Raw genomic sequence first — 18,815 nt, forward strand, 5'->3', positions numbered from 1 at the left:
TTGTGGTTGAATTTGCAGTTGTTACAGGTTTGAAATGGCTTTCGCAACAGTTTAAATAACACAGTAATTACTTTAGGGATACTTTTAGATTACTTATGGATTACATTGACTACTCGGGGTGGCATACCTAGATACCACACCAGGAATCTCACAATACAAGGTAAGTAAGACTATTTAAGGTTTGCAGTTTAGTTACTTTTCCTTTCATATAAAGTTCAGTTTAATGCAACATGTTCAGGAACAAAACATCACATTGGTTCCTATTGGGAAAAAGTGCAATTTCTCAGGTAAGTAAACAACTTAAAAGTGGGAGTTTTGAGGGTTAGAACCAAGGTTCCCTACGGTCTAAGGAGGCACTCAAATTGCACCACCAGCAGGTACTGGGGCAGCCGGGTGCAGAGTCCCAACATTAGCCAATGGGGCTAGGGGGACCTTTGGTCAGGGACTGCTTATGAGCAGGCCACTCGGGTGTGGGAGCAAAGTTCCTGCAGTTAGGGTCAGCACTGCAGGGGCCAACAATCAGCACAGCAGCTGCACCACCAGCGGCACAGGGGTGGCCAGGTGCAGTGTGCCAATGAGAAGTTGGGGACCCTATGGATTTCAAAGGAGATCTCTGGGTCGGCAAAGAGGCTGCAGGCTCGGGCAGGGAGACTACCTGAAGGCAACCACCGGCTGGAGAGGTACATTGCATTCTTGGGGGATGCCCAACACCGTCGGTTGGGCCACCCAAGGCCGTAGCCGTCACGTGCAGGGGTGTCTTCTGGCATCGAGTTTTCTTACCAGCTGTGGTTGCGATCGGGGGGACGCTTCAGGTTCAGGCTGCAGGCTTAGTCTTGAAGCTTGAGGTCGGGGATCACCAGGTCAGGATCGCTGGGGAGACCCCCTCGTGGTGTTGGGCCACTCGAACTCAGTCCGTGGGCATCTGGTACAGAGTTGTGCAGAATCGCGGAGCCGCCTGGGTCCCGGTTCTGGTCTTGGAGTCTTTGTTGAGCAAACCCAGAGCTCACAGGAGACCGAGTCTGTAATGTGAAAGCAGGGCAGGTCCTATGGGCTATGGGGCGCTGCTGACTACGTCGGTTTCTTCACTGTAGGCAGGCCAGAGAAGGGACAGGCCAGTAGGGCTCGGGTCAAGCAGTAGGTATCTTCTTCTTCCTGGGTCAGCACAGATCTTCGTTTCTTCTTTCTTCCTCGAATCTGAGGAGGCAAGGTTCAGGGTCGCCCCTAAATACTAAATTCAGGGGCATTGACTCGCGAAGGAACGTACTGTTTCCTCAACTTGGACCCCGTACTCGGAGGATCTATTGGGAGCTTCGGATTGGATGGATACGTGTTTATGACTTCAGGACTGACTGTCCTTTACCCGGGATAATTGCCTTGTGCTAGACGCTTCACATTTGGAAACTTAATAATTTTTCTGCCTGAACAAATACGCCCACGCTTACCCATTGGAAGCTTGCAATTGATAAATTTTGCCCTGACGAAGTCTAGTGGTCTTAACGACCTAGACGAAACACGTGTTGGCGGTGGTTGTGGTTTTTCTCTTGTTAATATATGAAGATTGGACTCTATCAATTGAATGAAAGAAAAATCTTTTCATGAAGAATAAAATGAGGAGCACCTAAAATATTGGGACTTGATATCTCGAACTCATTTGAACTTTTTCCAGCTCAGGATCTTGTGCATGTTTGTATTCATTTACAGGGCAGTGCAGGTCTGGACCAATGGGTCCCTTCCTTGGGGTGAGTACAGCCCTTATTATACCACTCTCCTGTGGGATGCGGATAGGAACCTCTTCCTGATTGGATGGGTTCCCTCATCTCCATGATGGAGGAGACTGAGATGAGTGCTTCACTTCCCCTTCTCCACCTGAGGGGCGGGGTCAGCAAAAGTCAGGCACACCCCTCCTCCTATCTTGTTTTTCCCGCGGATTCTCCCGCCCCAAGTGGGGGTCAGAGCCAATGGGGGCTTGTTGCTGGGTCAGCGAAAGGCAAGGTCAGCGCAGAAAGGTGGCAGGCCTTTGAAACTTCCCCTTTCGTGGACCCAACCCATCCTGGAGGAGGAGGCATGACAGGATGGGCTTCGTTTCTGGACCCAGAAAGCGGAGGCTTTCTACCCAGGGGTCCAGAAACCTGTCTGGTGGTGGCAAATGACGGGCAGTCATTCAGGAACCATACCAGGTCTGATCGCTTTTCAGGGGGCATCTCTAAGATGCCATCTGTGTGAATCTTACATTATATCCCACACTGACATCAGTGTGTTGTAATGTGCTGAGAAGTTTGCTACCAAACTTCCCAGGTTTTAGTAAAGCCATTATGGAGCTGTGGCGTTTGTAATGACCAACTCCCAGACTACAGACTCTTTATGGCTTTACTACTCTTACTATGTCTACGAATTGAATCAGACACTGTTGGGGTACAGGGCTCATGCCACTCTACCCGCACCTGGGGCTAGTGCACCCTGCTAGAAGGGTGACTTACCTAGGCCCCAATGACGTGGGTTGCAGGCATGACACACAGGGATGTGTGCCATGTCGACTCTTCACTTTTCTCTGCACCAAAACATGGGGCCTGCAACGGCAGTGTTTGGGTGTTAAAGTCCAGGGCTCCTAAGGGTGGCACAATAGGTGCTGCAGCCCTTAGAGGGCTTCCCTGGTCACAGTGTCCTTGGTACCCATGGTACCTTTTACAAGAGGCTTACCTGTGGCCAGAGATGTGACAATTGTGAGTACAGAGGTACTGCTTTGGGAAAGAAAACAAGCCCTGGGAACGTGATTGACAGGGACCCAGGGCACACCACGTCAAACGTTCATCATGTGTCAGGCAAAAAGTATGGGTAACCATTCAATAAAGGGACACTTTCATAAACGGTTAGAGTTGAAATAGTTGTGGCGAGAGCCACCAGCTTGGTCATTCCATCTGGTGAAGGAAATGTACTCCCTTGTGAAGGATTGAGTTGTGCTCCAAGGCAAGTCCAGATAGTTTCTGGTGACAGGGATGATTGGGCCTCGTTCATAGGAATAATTGGGCCTCGTTCATAGGAATAGAATAATGGCAAACGTGGTCATGGAGTCTACTCTCTCTTTCGCTATTGGCCTGGACATAATCCAGTTCTCGATATGGCTACACTGGGCAGCTCATCTTGCTTAGGTGTGCTACAACCAGTACTAGGCGGTTTGCGAAAATTTTTGAGGCTAGCTTAAGGCTAAATGGAAGGGCTGGGACTTAATTGTGCAGTCCATTCAGGTAGTATCTATCTTAATACTACTTGTGTTTCTGATGGACCGGGATATGAATGTAAGCATTTTGGAGGTCTAAGGACACCAGGAACGCCCTTCCTGCAGAAAATAGGACCTTCTGAAGAGTAGGTATCCATATAGATAGAGATTTCAGACACTTTATTAATATCTCAAGATCGAAGATGGGCTTTTTTTGCGACAGCTTTTTGTATTTTTGTCGCTATTGTCTGGAATCCCAACAGTCATTGTAGAATCAACAGTATTGAAAGTATTGTGAGAAGCCTCACCTGTACAAATGTGCTCTCCTGGGGCATCAAAATCTAGAGGGCTTGTAAAACCCAAGTGTCAGTATGAAACTGGATACTCTGAACTGCATCATTTGGCTGCTTGCTAAAGAGTCTGGTAATCAAATGCATTTTTGCCTGCAGTCTACATGAAATCAAGCACGTTTTAAGCTATTGTTGGGGGAGAACTGCTGCTCTCGCTAGCTGATAGAACGCCACATTGAGTACATCCATGACGGCCTCAATAACAGCAACTGAGGTATTCACTCTGTCCCTTATTATGGCTCTCAAAGTCTCATTTGTCTTCTGGACTGACAGCAATAGACCCTGGGAGTGTAGAAATGTCACACCATCTCCGTCAGTCACAATAGCTTAGGGTGGTGAGGGCACTGGCCACCTTGATAGGCACTGCGGCCATGAAGCGAATACTTTTTCAAAAGGTAATATATGCATCTCTTCCCTATCTGTAGAAGTGGAGAGATGCATGATTATGTTGTAAGATTTTCACACGGCAGCTGCTGCAATAAATTAATTTGGGCAAGGATGATTTCTGTTGAAGGCTGAAGCAGTATCCGGTGAGTGATATTTCCCCCCAAATGTGGAGCTAAAGACAGAATAGCAGCTCAACTACGTTTTACCTCCTCTCACAAAACAAAGAACAGGAATTGTTTTGGTGGACTTTTTGGGTAGTTGAGCAAACTTCTTCACAGCTCTCTCCAGAAGCACATGAAACTTGGATAAATCATCCGGCAGGTTGTTAGAAGCAGCCGGTGTCTCTTGTGGCCAACCTGCTATAAGGACCTCTTCATGGTCTTTTGTGGTTTGACCTTCATCGTCCTCAACAGTTTCTGGTTCCAACGGATCTGGTTGTCTATATTTCATATCATTAGGTTCCTCTTCAAGCTCGCTCACAGTGAGACCACCCATGTAGAGTGAGAGGGACAAAAGCCCGTGGGGCTGCAAGTAAACAGAGTGGCATAGTTTGCTGTGGCAGAGGTTGTTGAGATGGTAGTGGAGACTGCTCAGATGGAAATCTGTTTATGAAAGGATATTTAACTAGTAAATAAGCTTGACAGATGGCATGGAGTGCATTCAAGGTGTCGCTGGATTAGCCAAAACCTACGATAATGATGGGTGAAAGGGGCTGTAGATAACAGTGGACCTAAGGGAAGAACAAGATGGCAGTGGTAATAACAGACTGCCATCCCCGCTGTCAAATTTCTTGGTAGGTAGAAAAAAGGATTAAGTATGGTGTGCTCAAATGAATAAAACACTGTGCCATCATACTAGTGCACATTCATATATGGAAAAAGAATTTCTGCATATATACAAGCATTTAGCAAACCAGAGCACTACACAAGTAAGTATTTTTGTTCCGTCAATGTTGCAGATCCAATCTTAATTTGTTAGGACAAAATCTTGTGATACTTCCTACAGGGCCACTACAGCTGTTTCATTTCTGGATATCGGGCCGAAAACAGCCCAGGCCGGTTTATACCTTTCCCACTCTAACTGAGTGGTGCAATTACAGAGGTATGTGAGTACTGGATACCGTACCTGAGGTCTTTAGTAGATTTCATATCCAGTCCATCCAAGTCTTGTGACTTCAAAGGATTGGACCCTTCGTTTACCCTTTTAACACAAGGGAAGTGTTGACACTGAAATCGTCATTTGGAGACGATTATACAGGGTTTTTACTGCTTTCAAGCCTTGAAAAAGTCGTCAACGTGACGAAACACGGCTGTGGGCGTGCCCGAGACTGCGCACCTACTGGGAGACGATCCGACACACACTTCACACTATAACGGGTGTGCAGGTCCCGGAGGGCGTCTTACCCTGCCTGATAGGTAATAGGAAGAGACCCAAGGCCTGTAAGGCACAATTGAAATTTATAGACCTAGCTCTCTTGTTAGCACTCCGGACCCTCACTATGAGGTGGAAGTCCCTTAGACCCCCGGATATAGGGGTGTGGAGATCCGACATGTTGAAATGGGGAAAGGCGGAGGCAGTGGAACTGCGTAGGGAGGAGGAGAGGGGCCACCGGAAATACCCTGTAGCACAAGACTGGGACCGCATGTTACTGGAACTAGAGGATGCGGATCCGGACTTGCCCCGGGATGAGGATGCTTGAATACACTTCAGCTATGGAGAGGGGCAATATGTAAGACCGACTAGCCTAGACAAACTGGTGACCAAGCCTATGAGTTGTAATATCTATTCATACAGCCAGATAACTGCCAGATGAGTGTTTTAGATGATGTACTTGAAAATGACCAGAAGACGGAAACAGGGTGGGGGGAGTTGGGGGGGGGGGGAACGGGGAAAGGTTGGGTAATACAGTATCCTATTGATATGTTATATGCAATAATCGGACTTGTTATCCGGAATTTTATGAACTGTACTGAACGGACTGATGTATGGAGCTCTACGCCAAAGTTACGTTTCAGAAAACGGAAAAGACTGACAGTATGTTAAAGATTGATATGCAAACTGTAATATCTGGTCCAGTCATGAATAAAGAGTTTAAAAAAAAAAAAAAAAACATGACGAAACACGTGTCGGCTGTGTGCATCATCTTTTGACCTGCGTTTCAACAGTATTCTGGCTGTCAATACTTTATAAATACTTAATAAATATGGACTTTGTATGAATTTGTGCTGTTTTGAAGTGCTTAACAAATTAAAATTGGATCAGCAACATTGACGAATCAAAAATACTTTATTTGTGTAGTGCTCTGGATTGCTAAGTAACAGTGGACCTGTTGATGAGACAAACTGTGGTGGACAATTCAACAACTGATGAGGTGACAGTCGATGAGATGCCCCCTGATGATGCAGGCAAGGAGATGGTCAACGGTGGCTCGACAGCAGATAGGATTCTGTTCTTAAATAACTGCCTTGGTGCAAAAGGTAAACCCCAGGCCATATGCCAATATTACAAACAAAGAGTCAGAGTGGTGAGTATCTACTGCAAGAGAGGGGCACTAATTTTCTTAAACAGATACTGCTTTACAGGTGCTTCTTTAGGGAATACCCCAGGAGACTTAAAATATTTCCATGCATGTGAAAAATGCAGGAGCAGCACTTCTCGGAACATTATCCCCGGAGGAGGGGGCATCTCCAGTATTTGGGGTATCTCTCTTGCACTCTTGGTGCATTCACCAGACTGGCTTAAGTTTGGGAGCTGCTGAATGAGATTTACATGTGCAACACTGTTACGCATATGACCATTTTAACTATGTTTATTGCTATTTTAAAGTAACTGGGATGCCCGGCATGACAATGGGGAATCATTCAAACATACAAATCTATGAAAGATCAAATGCTGGAGAAGTAACAAGTAACTTACCTTTATAGTTGTGCGGCTTCAAGCTCTTTCAGATTTACATGCGGTGCACTATTTTGCCGTCCGGACAATTCCCTTCTCTGTTGGGCGTAGACTAGAGTAGGAGTCATAAATGTAAACTATTAGGCAGCGGTGACCCTTGATATTAAGTGTGAACAATGTGTTTTCTTGGATTGGCACCTTGGCACTTCTCCAATAAGAGCCACTGGACAGAGAAGAAAGTTCATTGGTAGAAGCAGCGCCCTCAGATATTCCAGGCTTCTATCCTACAGGGTGTGTAGCATGACCTCCTCAGTCTTTCAGGATGTGCCTATACTCTTTTTGACAGTGCCAGCCGAGCTTTAAATGGACAAGCATTTCTAATGGGAGAGTGCCAGTACTCAGTTAATCTAGGGCTATCCAGCCCTAAAGGAAAATGTGCCTTTCCTCCACTGACCTGTCCTCCCTTGCGCTGAATAAATCCAGGTAGTAGGAAAGGCGCCGAATAAATCCAGGTAGTAGGAAAGGCTTGAGCAATCTCCCCTCCTATTCTGTCTTTTATAACTCCAACCTATCTACATGCTTCATCCCATATTCTTAACCAGGCCAGGGGCTGGCCTGCTTAATTACCAGTTTCTTATTGTCTCCTTTGAATGTACTATTTTTTTGCACTCTCTCGCCTAGCCATAGTGCTCTAAACATTTGAATTCAAGTAGACCTATTTCTATTGCAGTTTAGAGTTTCATAACACCCTGTTCCTTTCTTAGACCGTTACTTCTCTCGTGATTTTGTTCAATCCCAACTACTTCTTAGTGCTAACCACTGCCTCATCCACATGGTCTTGTAGGCTTCTCATAGGCACTACAGATGACCGGTCCCCTCTGTCGCACAATGCCAATACATTTAACCTCCTGGTCGAATGATAGACCTCAAGGTCAAAAGGAGTGAGGAGTAGTTAGATAGGTCTCTGGCTGACTACTTCACCCTTTGCATATTTCAGTTTTTCACAGCTGGTAACAAAACATAATATAGCCCACAAAATGAACTTTGGCTCCAGATGAGAAGGAGTATTGCCCATCGTCTTGGTGGCAATCATACCAAGCATTCAGGAGGCACACATCACAAGAGGTATGAGGTTTTGTCCACAGTGATAGGGATTACGTTGTTAAAGTCTCCCAATCCCACATGTATGTTCGCTGATTTTTCTAGAAGCAGTGGGCTTTGTTTTTTGCTAGTGTGACCCTCTGTACATTCAGTAGGACATACTCACTAAATTTGTGTAGGTCTGTTCAATCTACCTTCATCTTAGACACTTCAAGGGGGACTGTTTTGTTTAAGCAGCATAGCAAGCCCACTGGATTTCTTGATAAGAGTCTGCATGAGCTAGTGACCTGTACTGCTGCCACACCAGGAAGGCACATTTGGTCCAACCCAGTGGGTTTCCTGAAGTAGGATAATATTGGGGCCAATCCTTTCAAATAATGTGCTACAAATTCTCTTTTGGTGTTATCCCCAAGCCTGCTAACGTTCCATGTCTTCATTGTAAACCAGGCAATTCCTCTAATATGCCCTCTGCTCCCTATCGCCGTCAACGTGTGCATTCCCATGTGGGCTTATGTGCTCCCATTCTCGCCCTTTGGGCACCAGTCACACAGTTCCTGCATCATGTCTACCTTTCCCAGTGTCTTTTTGATGGCCACAGTGGGCTGGTATCTCTTTGCTCCCCGAAACAAAACCTAATGTGTATCGTGGTCATTGCTCTTCAGTACCTCCTGGTCACCTTGAAGTGGCATAGACTGTCCCTTCTGCTTGCAGGTTCTTCTCCTTGGATTCCACCGGACTCTTTCACCTTCTTCGCAAGCGGCATCTTTCCTGAAGTCATCCATTGTAGTCTACGGGGGTTTCTGATGTCACTTCACACCTATGCACCAGTCTTCCGTGGTGTAGGTATCCTGGTTCCTGGGGTATCCACGGGTGAGGTGACTCTCAAACCTTCCGTCTTCCACAGGGTTTCTTCAGGGTCCACTGGGAAGGGTCCTTCTTCAAAACTGTATCCGTGACTTTCCCATTGACTTGTATTGAGTATGTGGCTGTTTTTCCACTCTGCACAAAGCCTTCATGGGGTTCCTGTGTACTAATCGCGGGTGATTCCTTGTGTCCTCCGCTCTTCCAAGTCTCCTGGTACAAGTCCGGACTTTGGTCGCAGTTCGCATTCCACTTCTTTAGTATAGGGTTTGGTCTCCCCTACGAGACCACTGTGTATTGTGCTTGCTTCTTGCAATTGAAGTATTCTTGTATGTGTGTGTTGATATCACCGGGTAGGAGATATACCAATGTGTTAGTGAGTGTTGTGTAATAAATAGACCTATTTTTAAAACTGCACTGTGTGATTATTTTTCCTTTAACCTACACTACATGATTAGAACTGGTAAAACAAGCTGCTTAACACTCCTTCTGGACGAAGGCTGAAAGCTGCTATCACTTAGAAAGCTTCCTATGGTTGTCTAAGCCCACTAAAATCACCATAAGGGTTGTCTGGATTAGTGCAAGGTGCTTCACTTAAATAAGTGTGCACCATATCCTAAGCCAGCCTCCTACCGATCTGTTGTCCATCCCCTAATTATAACATTTAACTGTCGAGTGTGTGCCCCAGTTATGATCTCTTATCTACATGGTCCAAGCCTTGCCTATCAGCGTTGGCTTTTTTCACAGTAGCAATACCTGCCCTTTTGATTCAGTTACCAGCAGATATATTACTTGTCTTGGCCATCTACCCTACCAGGTTCACTACTGCTCATGTCTTCATCAGGTGTTCCTCATTGAGGCCATGATCACAATTGTGTGGTGTCAAGACACCTGGTGTGTGTGGTGTTTGTATCTCCTTCATGTCCAGCATCCCAAATCCTTTGACTGTTTTCCAGGGATCACTGGCCTTTCGCATCCTCTTTCGTTTTCTGGCTTGCAGCATAGTCACATCTTAGGTCTACTCCCCCAATCAACTGTGTGTCTCTCCTTCATGTTGCCTGCTTTATCCTGTCACCCAACTCCAGCTACTCTCACACCTCATCTGGCTTCGTTACAAATGATGTCTTGCTATCATTGGCAATCATCAACTTGGCCATTTAGAGTAGCATATACCTGACTTCTGGAGCGCACAGTTTAGGATTTATTGTTTCAAATATTTTTGGGAATCCTTGCACTTTAAGTCTCAGAAGATTTGAATCGTCTGCCCTTCAAAACGTCTCTCAGACCCACTTCAACCTGCCCTCTCCAATCCAAAGCTATCTGCCCCATCTCCAATCCAAAGCTATCTGCCCCAACTCCAATCCAAAGCTATCTGCCCCATCTCCAATCCAAAGCTATCTGCCCCAACTCCAATCCAAAGCTATCTGCCCCTACTCCAATCCAAAGCTATCTGCACCCAACTCCAATCCAAAGCTATCTGCCCCAACTCCAATCCAAAGCTATCTGCACCCAACTCCAATCCAAAGCTATCTGCCCCAACTCCAATCCAAAGCTATCTGCCCCAACTCCAATCCAAAGCTATCTGCCCCAACTCCAATCCAAAGCTATCTGCCCCAACTCCAATCCAAAGCTATCTGCCCCTACTCCAATCCAAAGCTATCTGCCCCTACTCCAATCCAAAGCTATCTGCCCCTACTCCAATCCAAAGCTATCTGCCCCAACTCCAATCCAAAGCTATCTGCCCCAACTCCAATCCAAAGCTATCTGCCCCTACTCCAATCCAAAGCTATCTGCCCCTACTCCAATCCAAAGCTATCTGCCCCAACTCCAATCCAAAGCTATCTGCCCCAACTCCAATCCAAAGCTATCTGCCCCAACTCCAATCCAAAGCTATCTGCCCCAACTCCAATCCAAAGCTATCTGCCCCTACTCCAATCCAAAGCTATCTGCCCCTAGTCCAATCCAAAGCTATCTGCCCCAACTCCAATCCAAAGCTATCTGCCCCTACTCCAATCCAAAGCTATCTGCCCCTACTCCAATCCAAAGCTATCTGCCCCTACTCCAATCCAAAGCTATCTGCCCCTACTCCAATCCAAAGTTATCTGCCCCAACTCCAATCCAAAGCTATCTGCCCCTGCTCCAATCCAAAACTATCTGCCCCACTCCAATCCACAAGCAATGAACCGCACTCCAATCCAAAAGAATGAGCCCACTCCAATCGAAAACAATATGCCCCACTTCAATCCACCACATTCCAAACCACATCATCCCAATCCAAACTACCCCACTCAAATCCAATCCACTCAAATCCAATTACCCCAACCCACCCAACCCCTACTGCAGGACCTATAAAGTACTTTTCCTTCATCGACCATAAGATTTGCGTGACAACTACGGCAAGATGTAAGAACGCACAAAGTAAATTATAATCTTCAAATGAAATAAGGAAGCAAAAAAGTTAAAAGGAGGCAGTGAGACATTACTCTTAACCACCAAGAAATAATGTTTTCGGTTGAGAGTTCCCCAGAGATTACTACATACTCTTCCACATGTAGTCAAGTTACTTTTATTCTCTAAATAACAACTCAACGCTTTCCTCTCTGCAAAGTTCAGTAAAACAGTCTATTATCTAGTTTGTGGGATCTCCACTACACCCTTCAAGATTGAAAATAACTTCCTGACCATTGCAAACTGCTACGCTATAGCACAGGCTAGGTTGTCACTCAATTATAGTAATAAACTACATTGGCAACTCCACCAGGGCATCAGGCTCCTCACCTCCTAGATCTTGCCACTTATTTGCCCGAACACCTCTGTATTAGATGGCGTGGGGGACTCGTGTTAGTCTTGCAACTTTGTTCTAAGCAACTGTCATTTTTGTACCAATTCATTGAGTCTTGTGTGTCAACGGCATTTATAGCACTGTAGTAGGAGTAGGATGTTTGACACATCAAAAATGTGCATGGAAGAGTTTAAGAATCAAAAACTCTCAAATAAAAAGAACACTAGAAATAAACATAACAGTATTATGTGAGCTTCAGGACCTTCATTGGGAACCAAACTAAGGTATTTATGTTTTCTATAGTTGATAAGTTATAAAACTTAACATTAAAAGTATTCATGGATCTTACCCCTAAATGTATACTAGAGAATAAAACATTAGCAGTAAATGTCTACTTGAGATAGTAGTGGAATAAGACATTTTGCCTAGAGTCTGAATTAAACATGCTTTTGACGAGCGATTCAAAGAATTGGAATCTACCTAAACAGAGATGTAGAATCATGTCTGGGGCTACTCCTTTAATTCTAGTAAAGCAATAATACTTATGACATATGACCTATAGAGATTATGAGTAAACCAGCAAATCAGTTTCATAGACCTGCACAAAAGTCATACCTCCATGGCTTGAGCCAACCGTTCTTCGAGAGCCATGTATGTCAGAAATTGGGGATCCACATAAGAGATAGCTTGAGCAACACCTATTCCGTCACCAAATTCATCTAGGAGCCTGCAAAAAACTGTTGGTGTTAGGGCATTTGCTATGACAATGATATTTTCCATGACGTTTTAAATCATATCACTGCGAAACTAAAACTTTATCTCTTTGTTTACATTTTTTAACCCCCATGTCTTCTACACTGCCATCTTTAAACATGACGAACATCTAACAATCTGATAGATGTCCAAAAATGAGGAAGGATAAATTACTTACTTGTAATCCTAGTTCTCTACCAGGGCTATCCTCATCAAATTCATAAGCACTGAATATTCCCGCCCTTGTGTACGGACCCAGTGGTACATAAAAGAAAAATATATATAATTGTTGTTGGAGTTTGTTAGATAACTGGTAAGCCAGTTTGATACACAAAACTATTTATCTGGAGAGGGTCCGTTTGGAGGCTGGAAAACTTGTCCTAATTGGACCATAATTAACAAATGATCAGATTTGCTAGAGGCCTTAGGGTTGTTGAAGTAGAATTTCAAAACTCTTTTAAGGTCTAAAGGATGGAGAGACCCGTCAGCTGGTGTGGTGGGATTAGGGAAAACAGTGGGTAGTAAAATGGTCTGATTAATGTGAAAGTCAGACACTTCCTTAAGCAAAAAAGCAGAGCGAGTTCTCATCACTACTCAGTTGCTGTGAAAGAATGTGTATGTCTCTTTAGAGTAGAGGGCTTGCATTTTGCTCACTCTGCGAGCCAAGGTGAATGCTACTAAGAAAGCAGCTTTCCATGTGAGACGTTGTAGGGTCGCTCTGTTAATCTGTCCAAAATGTGGACCCCCGAGTTTAGAAAGGACAGATTGAGTTCCCAGAAGGAGGGGGTGGGTGGGGGGGGGGGATGAGGGGGGCAAGGGGGAGGGGGGGTTGACGAACTGGAGGCAAGACCACCTGATCCACTGGAACCTGGAAGAACAATGGTTGGGAAGGTGACTTTCTATATGCCGTATTGGCTGCAAGGTGTACGTTGATGGAAGCAAACTGTAAACCTGTATTGGCCAACTATAACAGATATGGAAATATTACCTCCTCTTGCCCTTGGATCGGATGGAAACCTTTTAGTACACACCACCTATTGCATCTTTTCCATTAAAACACCTAGGAGCTTAGAGTGGAAGGTATTTTTTGATTATTTCAAAATATTCATGCACGCCTGAGGAAGTCCTAGATGGCCATATTGTAGGAACTCAGGAGCAATGCTGCTAGGTTGGGGTGATGAATTATCCCGTTCGGTTTGGAGAAGAGATCCGGCTAGCATGAAAGCCTCCTATGTGGACCCTCTGTGAGGTGTAGGAGTTTCAGATACCACCACTGCCATGCCCAGTCCTGAGGGATCAGAATCATCCTTGCTCTGGAGTGGTACTGCTTGGCTATCACTTTCAGGATGAGAGGAAGTGGTGGAAAGGCATAAACAAAGGCACAGAACAATAGATCCAAAGGGCATTTCCTGGACAGTAAGATCTTGACTTGAAGTCTTGGCATTTTTTGTCAGCTTTAGTCCGCAAAGAGATCCATGCGCTGCTGGCCCCATTCCCTGAGAAGATCTGCCACTATGTCATTGTGCAGCACCCAGTCTTGATGGTCTGCAAAATGACGGCTCAGGGAGCCTGCTTGAATGTTTTGCTCCCCTGACAGGTGAACTGCTGTACTGGTGAGTCGACTGGCCAGGAGCCAATACCAAATCGCTTTAGCCTCCAGGGATATGGGGAGAGATCAGGTCCCTCCCTACTTGTTAAGGTAGTACATAGCAGTCATAATGTCCGTTTGGACCAATAGGGAGTTGGCCTGAATGGAGGTGTAGAATGCCTTGAGGGTTAGATGCACTGCCCGCCGTTCCAGTATATTGATGTGATATGCCTGTTCCCTGGTCGACCAAGGGACCCTGTGTTTGATGAGAACCCATGTGGGTCCTGCATCCGTGATCAGTGTCTGTGTTAGTGGGGTTTGATGGAATGGGACTCCCACCAGAAGATTTTTAAGAATCCACCACGTGATGGAAGCCCTTGCTGACTGGGAGAGATTGACTTTGTTGTCCCATCGAGCTGTAAGAAGGTGCCCCATGTTGCATGGTTGCCCCCGACTTTTTGCCTAATGTTGATGTACTTTGACTGAGTGTGCCCTGAGTTCCTACCAATCAGTGCCTATGATCGTTCACTAAACTGTATTGTTGCAAAACCTAATCAGGTAACAAAGGACAGACAGACAGACAGACAGACAGACAGACACACACACACATACACACCCACCCATTGCATGCTGCATGCAGAACAAAGTAAAGAGTCAACTTGGCACTCATCCGTGTGCCATGCCTACAATCCACTGCCCTTGCATAGGTAAGCCACCCCTCTAGCTGGGTACACTATACCAGTGGTGAGGGTACAGGTGCACGAGCCCTGTGCCTCTACAGTGTCTAAGTCAATTCTTAGACATTGTAAGTGCAGTAATGCCATTGAGAGTATATGGTACTGGGAGTTTGTCATTACATACTCCAAAGCACCATAATGGCTTTACTGAAAACTGGGCAGTTTGGTATCAAATTTCTCAGCACATTAAACCCACATTGATGCCAGTGTGAGATTTAATGAAAAACGGATGTATGACATTACAACGCATACGTTTACATCGCATGCCTTTACAATGCGGTTTTTACAACGAAAACCTTTACAACGCATAGCGCTTTGGGGTGCTGGATAGTGAATAGTTTAATTTACTTTTCCAACTCCAGTCCCCGTGGACATAGGGAAGGTGTTGGATAGTAAATTAAACGTATTCCCTATCCTAGAGCGCCCCCCAGCGCAATGCGTTGTAATGGTTTGCGTTGTAAAAGATGCATCGTAAAGGCACTGCGTGGTAAATGTTGTGGTGTAAAGGATGTTTCCCATGAAAAACGCACTCAGAGGGCATCTTAGAGATGCCCCCTGAAAAACGACCTAACTCTAGTGTTCCCAGCTGCGGTGCCCAGCTGCCACCACCAGATATGTTTCTGGACCCCTGGGTCGAGAGCCAGCCGCTCTCGGGGTCATGAAACAAAGCACATCCTGGTGCCAAGCCTCCTTCCCCAGGATGGGCCTGGTACACGAAGGGGAAGCTTCAACGGTCTGCCTCCATTTGTAAGCTACCCCAACCATTTGCTGCTCACAGCAACTGGCCCCCACCGGCTCTGACCTCCACCTTGGGCAGGAGAATCAGAAGGAAAACCAAGTTAAGAGGAGAGGTGTGCCCACCTTTCCCAACCGCACCCCACAGGTGAGGAAGGCGAGGTGTAGCACAACTCAGACCCAGCCAACCAGAGTGAGGCTATGCCCCCTCCCTATTAGAAGATGGCATAATACAGGGTGGGCAACCCTGTACCTTGCCTCTTCAGACCAGAACCAACAAGAAGAAAGAAGAAGAAGAAGGACCGAACAGCTGCACTGAGAGACGAAGGAGGACGCCAACTGACTTGACCCCAGCCCTACCGGCCTGTCCTGACCTCAGGCTTCTCCAGCAAAACCTCGGTGTGTCCTGCAGCCAGCAGCCCTTAAGAATCCGGAGGTCCTGCCCTGCCATTGCAATCCAAAGGCCATCTCCAGCGAGCTCCGGATTTGCTCAAAGTCAACCGACTCTGACTCCACCCGACTCCGTGAGTCCCCCAACACTCAGCACCTTGCACCCTGACCCTGAACCACAGTGGCCAAACACCCTAAGGAGGTCCCCCGTCAAGCCTAGTCTGGGTTATGGTGACCCCTGAACCCCACAATCTTCTAACTTGAGCCTGCAGCCAGTATCTGGCAGGCTGCTCCAACCTAGACCGAAGGGAACAATCCGACTGTCTCTCGGACTGAAGCGGTCCAAGGAGCCCAACGCGACTGCCCAACCAACTCGGTCTACTAGTACTTGTGGTCACAAGTTCAAACTTCCAAAGACCCCATTCGCTGACTGCCTTCAGGAATCCCTGACCGAATCTGCTGCTTGGACGAAGACCGAAGTTCTCCACTGAGAAACCCTGGGATGCCAGACGACCACATCCTACACCCAGCTGCCTCTGTGCCACTGGAGGTGTAGTCTTTGTGCTGGCCATTGGGCCCTTCAGTGCTAACCCCAACACCGGAAGCTTTCTGTTCCATCCACCAAAAGGCCTGCTCGTCTGCAGTCCCCAAACCAACAACCTTGTTGAACCCGTTGGCCAATGTGCAGTTTCTGCACCAGGCTGCGTCTGTGCCGCTGGCGGTGCGAACCGAGTGTCTATCTGACCGAGTCACAGACCATAACCTAATTTTTGTTCTTTTAGGACTGAGAGTGTCTTGTGAGTAACCCTGAAAAACTTTAATTGTATTACAAAATTCATTTACTTATTTCCTTTCTCTTAGGAAGTTTACCAGCATGGTATCTAGGGATGCTTTGCTGAGTAAGAAAAGTAACTATAGAACAAGTTACTTACCTTCGGTAACAATGTATCTGGTAGAGACACAGGCGTAGATTCCTTAGCTTAGAATATCCTCCAGGTTCCAGACTGGGTCCAGAGATTTTTCAGCAGTACCTCTGTGCACCGGGGGACTGCATCGCATGGCTCCGCCCCAATATAGTCCACGGATATGACGTCAGTGGAGCCAATCAAGGAAACTTTTCCGCTCCACAACACGGAGCCAGTACTAAAACTGTGAGAGTGTGGGAACAGTGTGCCAAAATAGATTTAAAATCTTTGAAACAATGACCATATATAATAAAATGATGAGAAACATCACAGGAACTGAAGGGAGAGAGCAGAGTACTCGCCCCTAGAAACAGTCTTGCAGAAGCAAAGAACCATACCCTCCTATGAGACAAAAAAGCAATGGAAAATAATGTTATGGTAAACGACAAGCAGTCTGCAACCACATGAATGTCATTGTAATGGACAACAAGACTGTAACAACATGAAGTTATGGCAACTGACAACAGTTCTGCAACAGATGTGCAACCATAATCACTAAATATGACCAATTGACTACGGCATAGTCAAATAGACCCCAAACTAATGGAGAAAAAGTCTCATGGGGGAGGGAAGAAGCACATGACCAATCCCCACACTGGAAAAGAACCAGGGTGCAAGAGCGTGGATGGATACAAGAGCCCACACCCAGTTGAAAGAATGGGTGGAGAAGCAACAGTTAAAACGGAATAAAACATCCGAGGAAGGATGCCAACAGACAAACCTGCATGAAGACAGAGACCACAGGCTGAAAGGCCTGTGGGAAGAACCCAACCTAAAAAGGTCCTCACAGAGCAGGGAGGATGGGTGGGAGTTAAGGAATCTGCGGCTAGAATGTGTCTCTACCAGACACATCATTACCGAAGGTAAGTAACTTGTTCATCTGATAGCTGCAGATTCCCTAACTTAGAATAGATACCAAAGCTATACCCCATTGGAGGAGGGTCTGAGACTGAACCCCACCAAGTTCCAAAGAGAACTAATCCATCAATAAAGATGGACTAAGACAGGTGGAAACAGCAGGTGCAAGCGTGGCTGACACTAGACCCATTAAGCTCTGGAAAAGGAGCACGAACAAGGAAAGGCAATGTCACCATAGTCCATCATAGGACAGTATGAGACTTTCACCTTCCAGGAAGATGATAAAAAGGAAAGCACAGAAACCAGAACGACCAGTGCCCAATGAAAGAAAATCCATTCATTTATGTAACAAGAATAAGAAGCAGAAGGAGGGCGTGGCTAACTGCTGAACATGGCGGACGCGGTTTAGCTGGGCTCCGAGCCTGGGCTGTATAATCCTGTTAAATCGCCATTCACTAGAGCCCATTGGAGTATGCCTGAAGAAGCAGTACGATGGTGTGTTGCAACAAACCGGGAGAGCCGATTGCACTTTTGCTGTCGCCGGCGCAGAGAGAGGTTCCCGGTGTGCGGCCTACCTGACAGCAGCACAGGGTGAGACGGAGGTGGCTGAGAACTTTGAGAGGCCGATGGCAACTCTATACGAGCCTGATGACTCCCCACTGGGGGCACTGGGGGATGCTTAACCCAAGACGCCGGCTCAAGCCATTTTTAAAAACTTGGCGACGGAAGTGCAGCGACACTGAGAAGCCCAGGAGACTGCTCCACTACCAGCTCCCTTCGGACCCTGCTGGAGAGCGGTCCGAGACCCGACAACGCTATGGGGCACGCTTACCGCCACATACTTAACCGGTGGCACGAACTGGGAAAAGCGCCGGCAGCTACCAATAAAAGTGTGCCTGCCCAAGTCTGGAGACAGCGAGGACACGGAAGCAGCGACACAGGCACACCCGGGGGACCACCCACTAACTGGATCCCTGCAGTGCTCACTGGCAAGCGACCCTTGATCCAACTGAGTGGAGTGGTGTGACTTGCGGCGTTTACTAGAGCTGCCATAACTGCGGAGGGGAGTGGCACGAAAAAAGTGGACGGCCATGAGGAGCGTAAGTTGCCATCTATAACAAGGATGTGGAGCCTGGAGAGCGGCCTACTGGGGCCCGAGCTGTGGCTCAGAAGAACAACCTACAGAAGACCACCTCCTG

General features: G+C 46.6%; 1 protein-coding gene across 2 annotated transcripts in view; it reads right to left on the bottom strand.

Annotated features, from left to right (window-relative positions):
• PJA2 (praja ring finger ubiquitin ligase 2) overlaps positions 1-18,815 on the bottom strand; it is a 206,792-nt gene that overhangs the window by 67,655 nt on the left and 120,322 nt on the right. For both annotated transcript variants that reach the window (XM_078675490.1, XM_078675491.1), the window contains exon 6: positions 12,206-12,317. In XM_078675490.1, coding sequence (XP_078531616.1) covers positions 12,206-12,317 — 112 coding nt within the window. The remainder of the gene's footprint in view (positions 1-12,205; positions 12,318-18,815) is intronic.

Source organism: Lissotriton helveticus, chromosome 2_1, assembly GCF_964261635.1.
Source record: "Lissotriton helveticus chromosome 2_1, aLisHel1.1, whole genome shotgun sequence".
Taxonomy (NCBI): domain Eukaryota; kingdom Metazoa; phylum Chordata; class Amphibia; order Caudata; family Salamandridae; genus Lissotriton; species Lissotriton helveticus.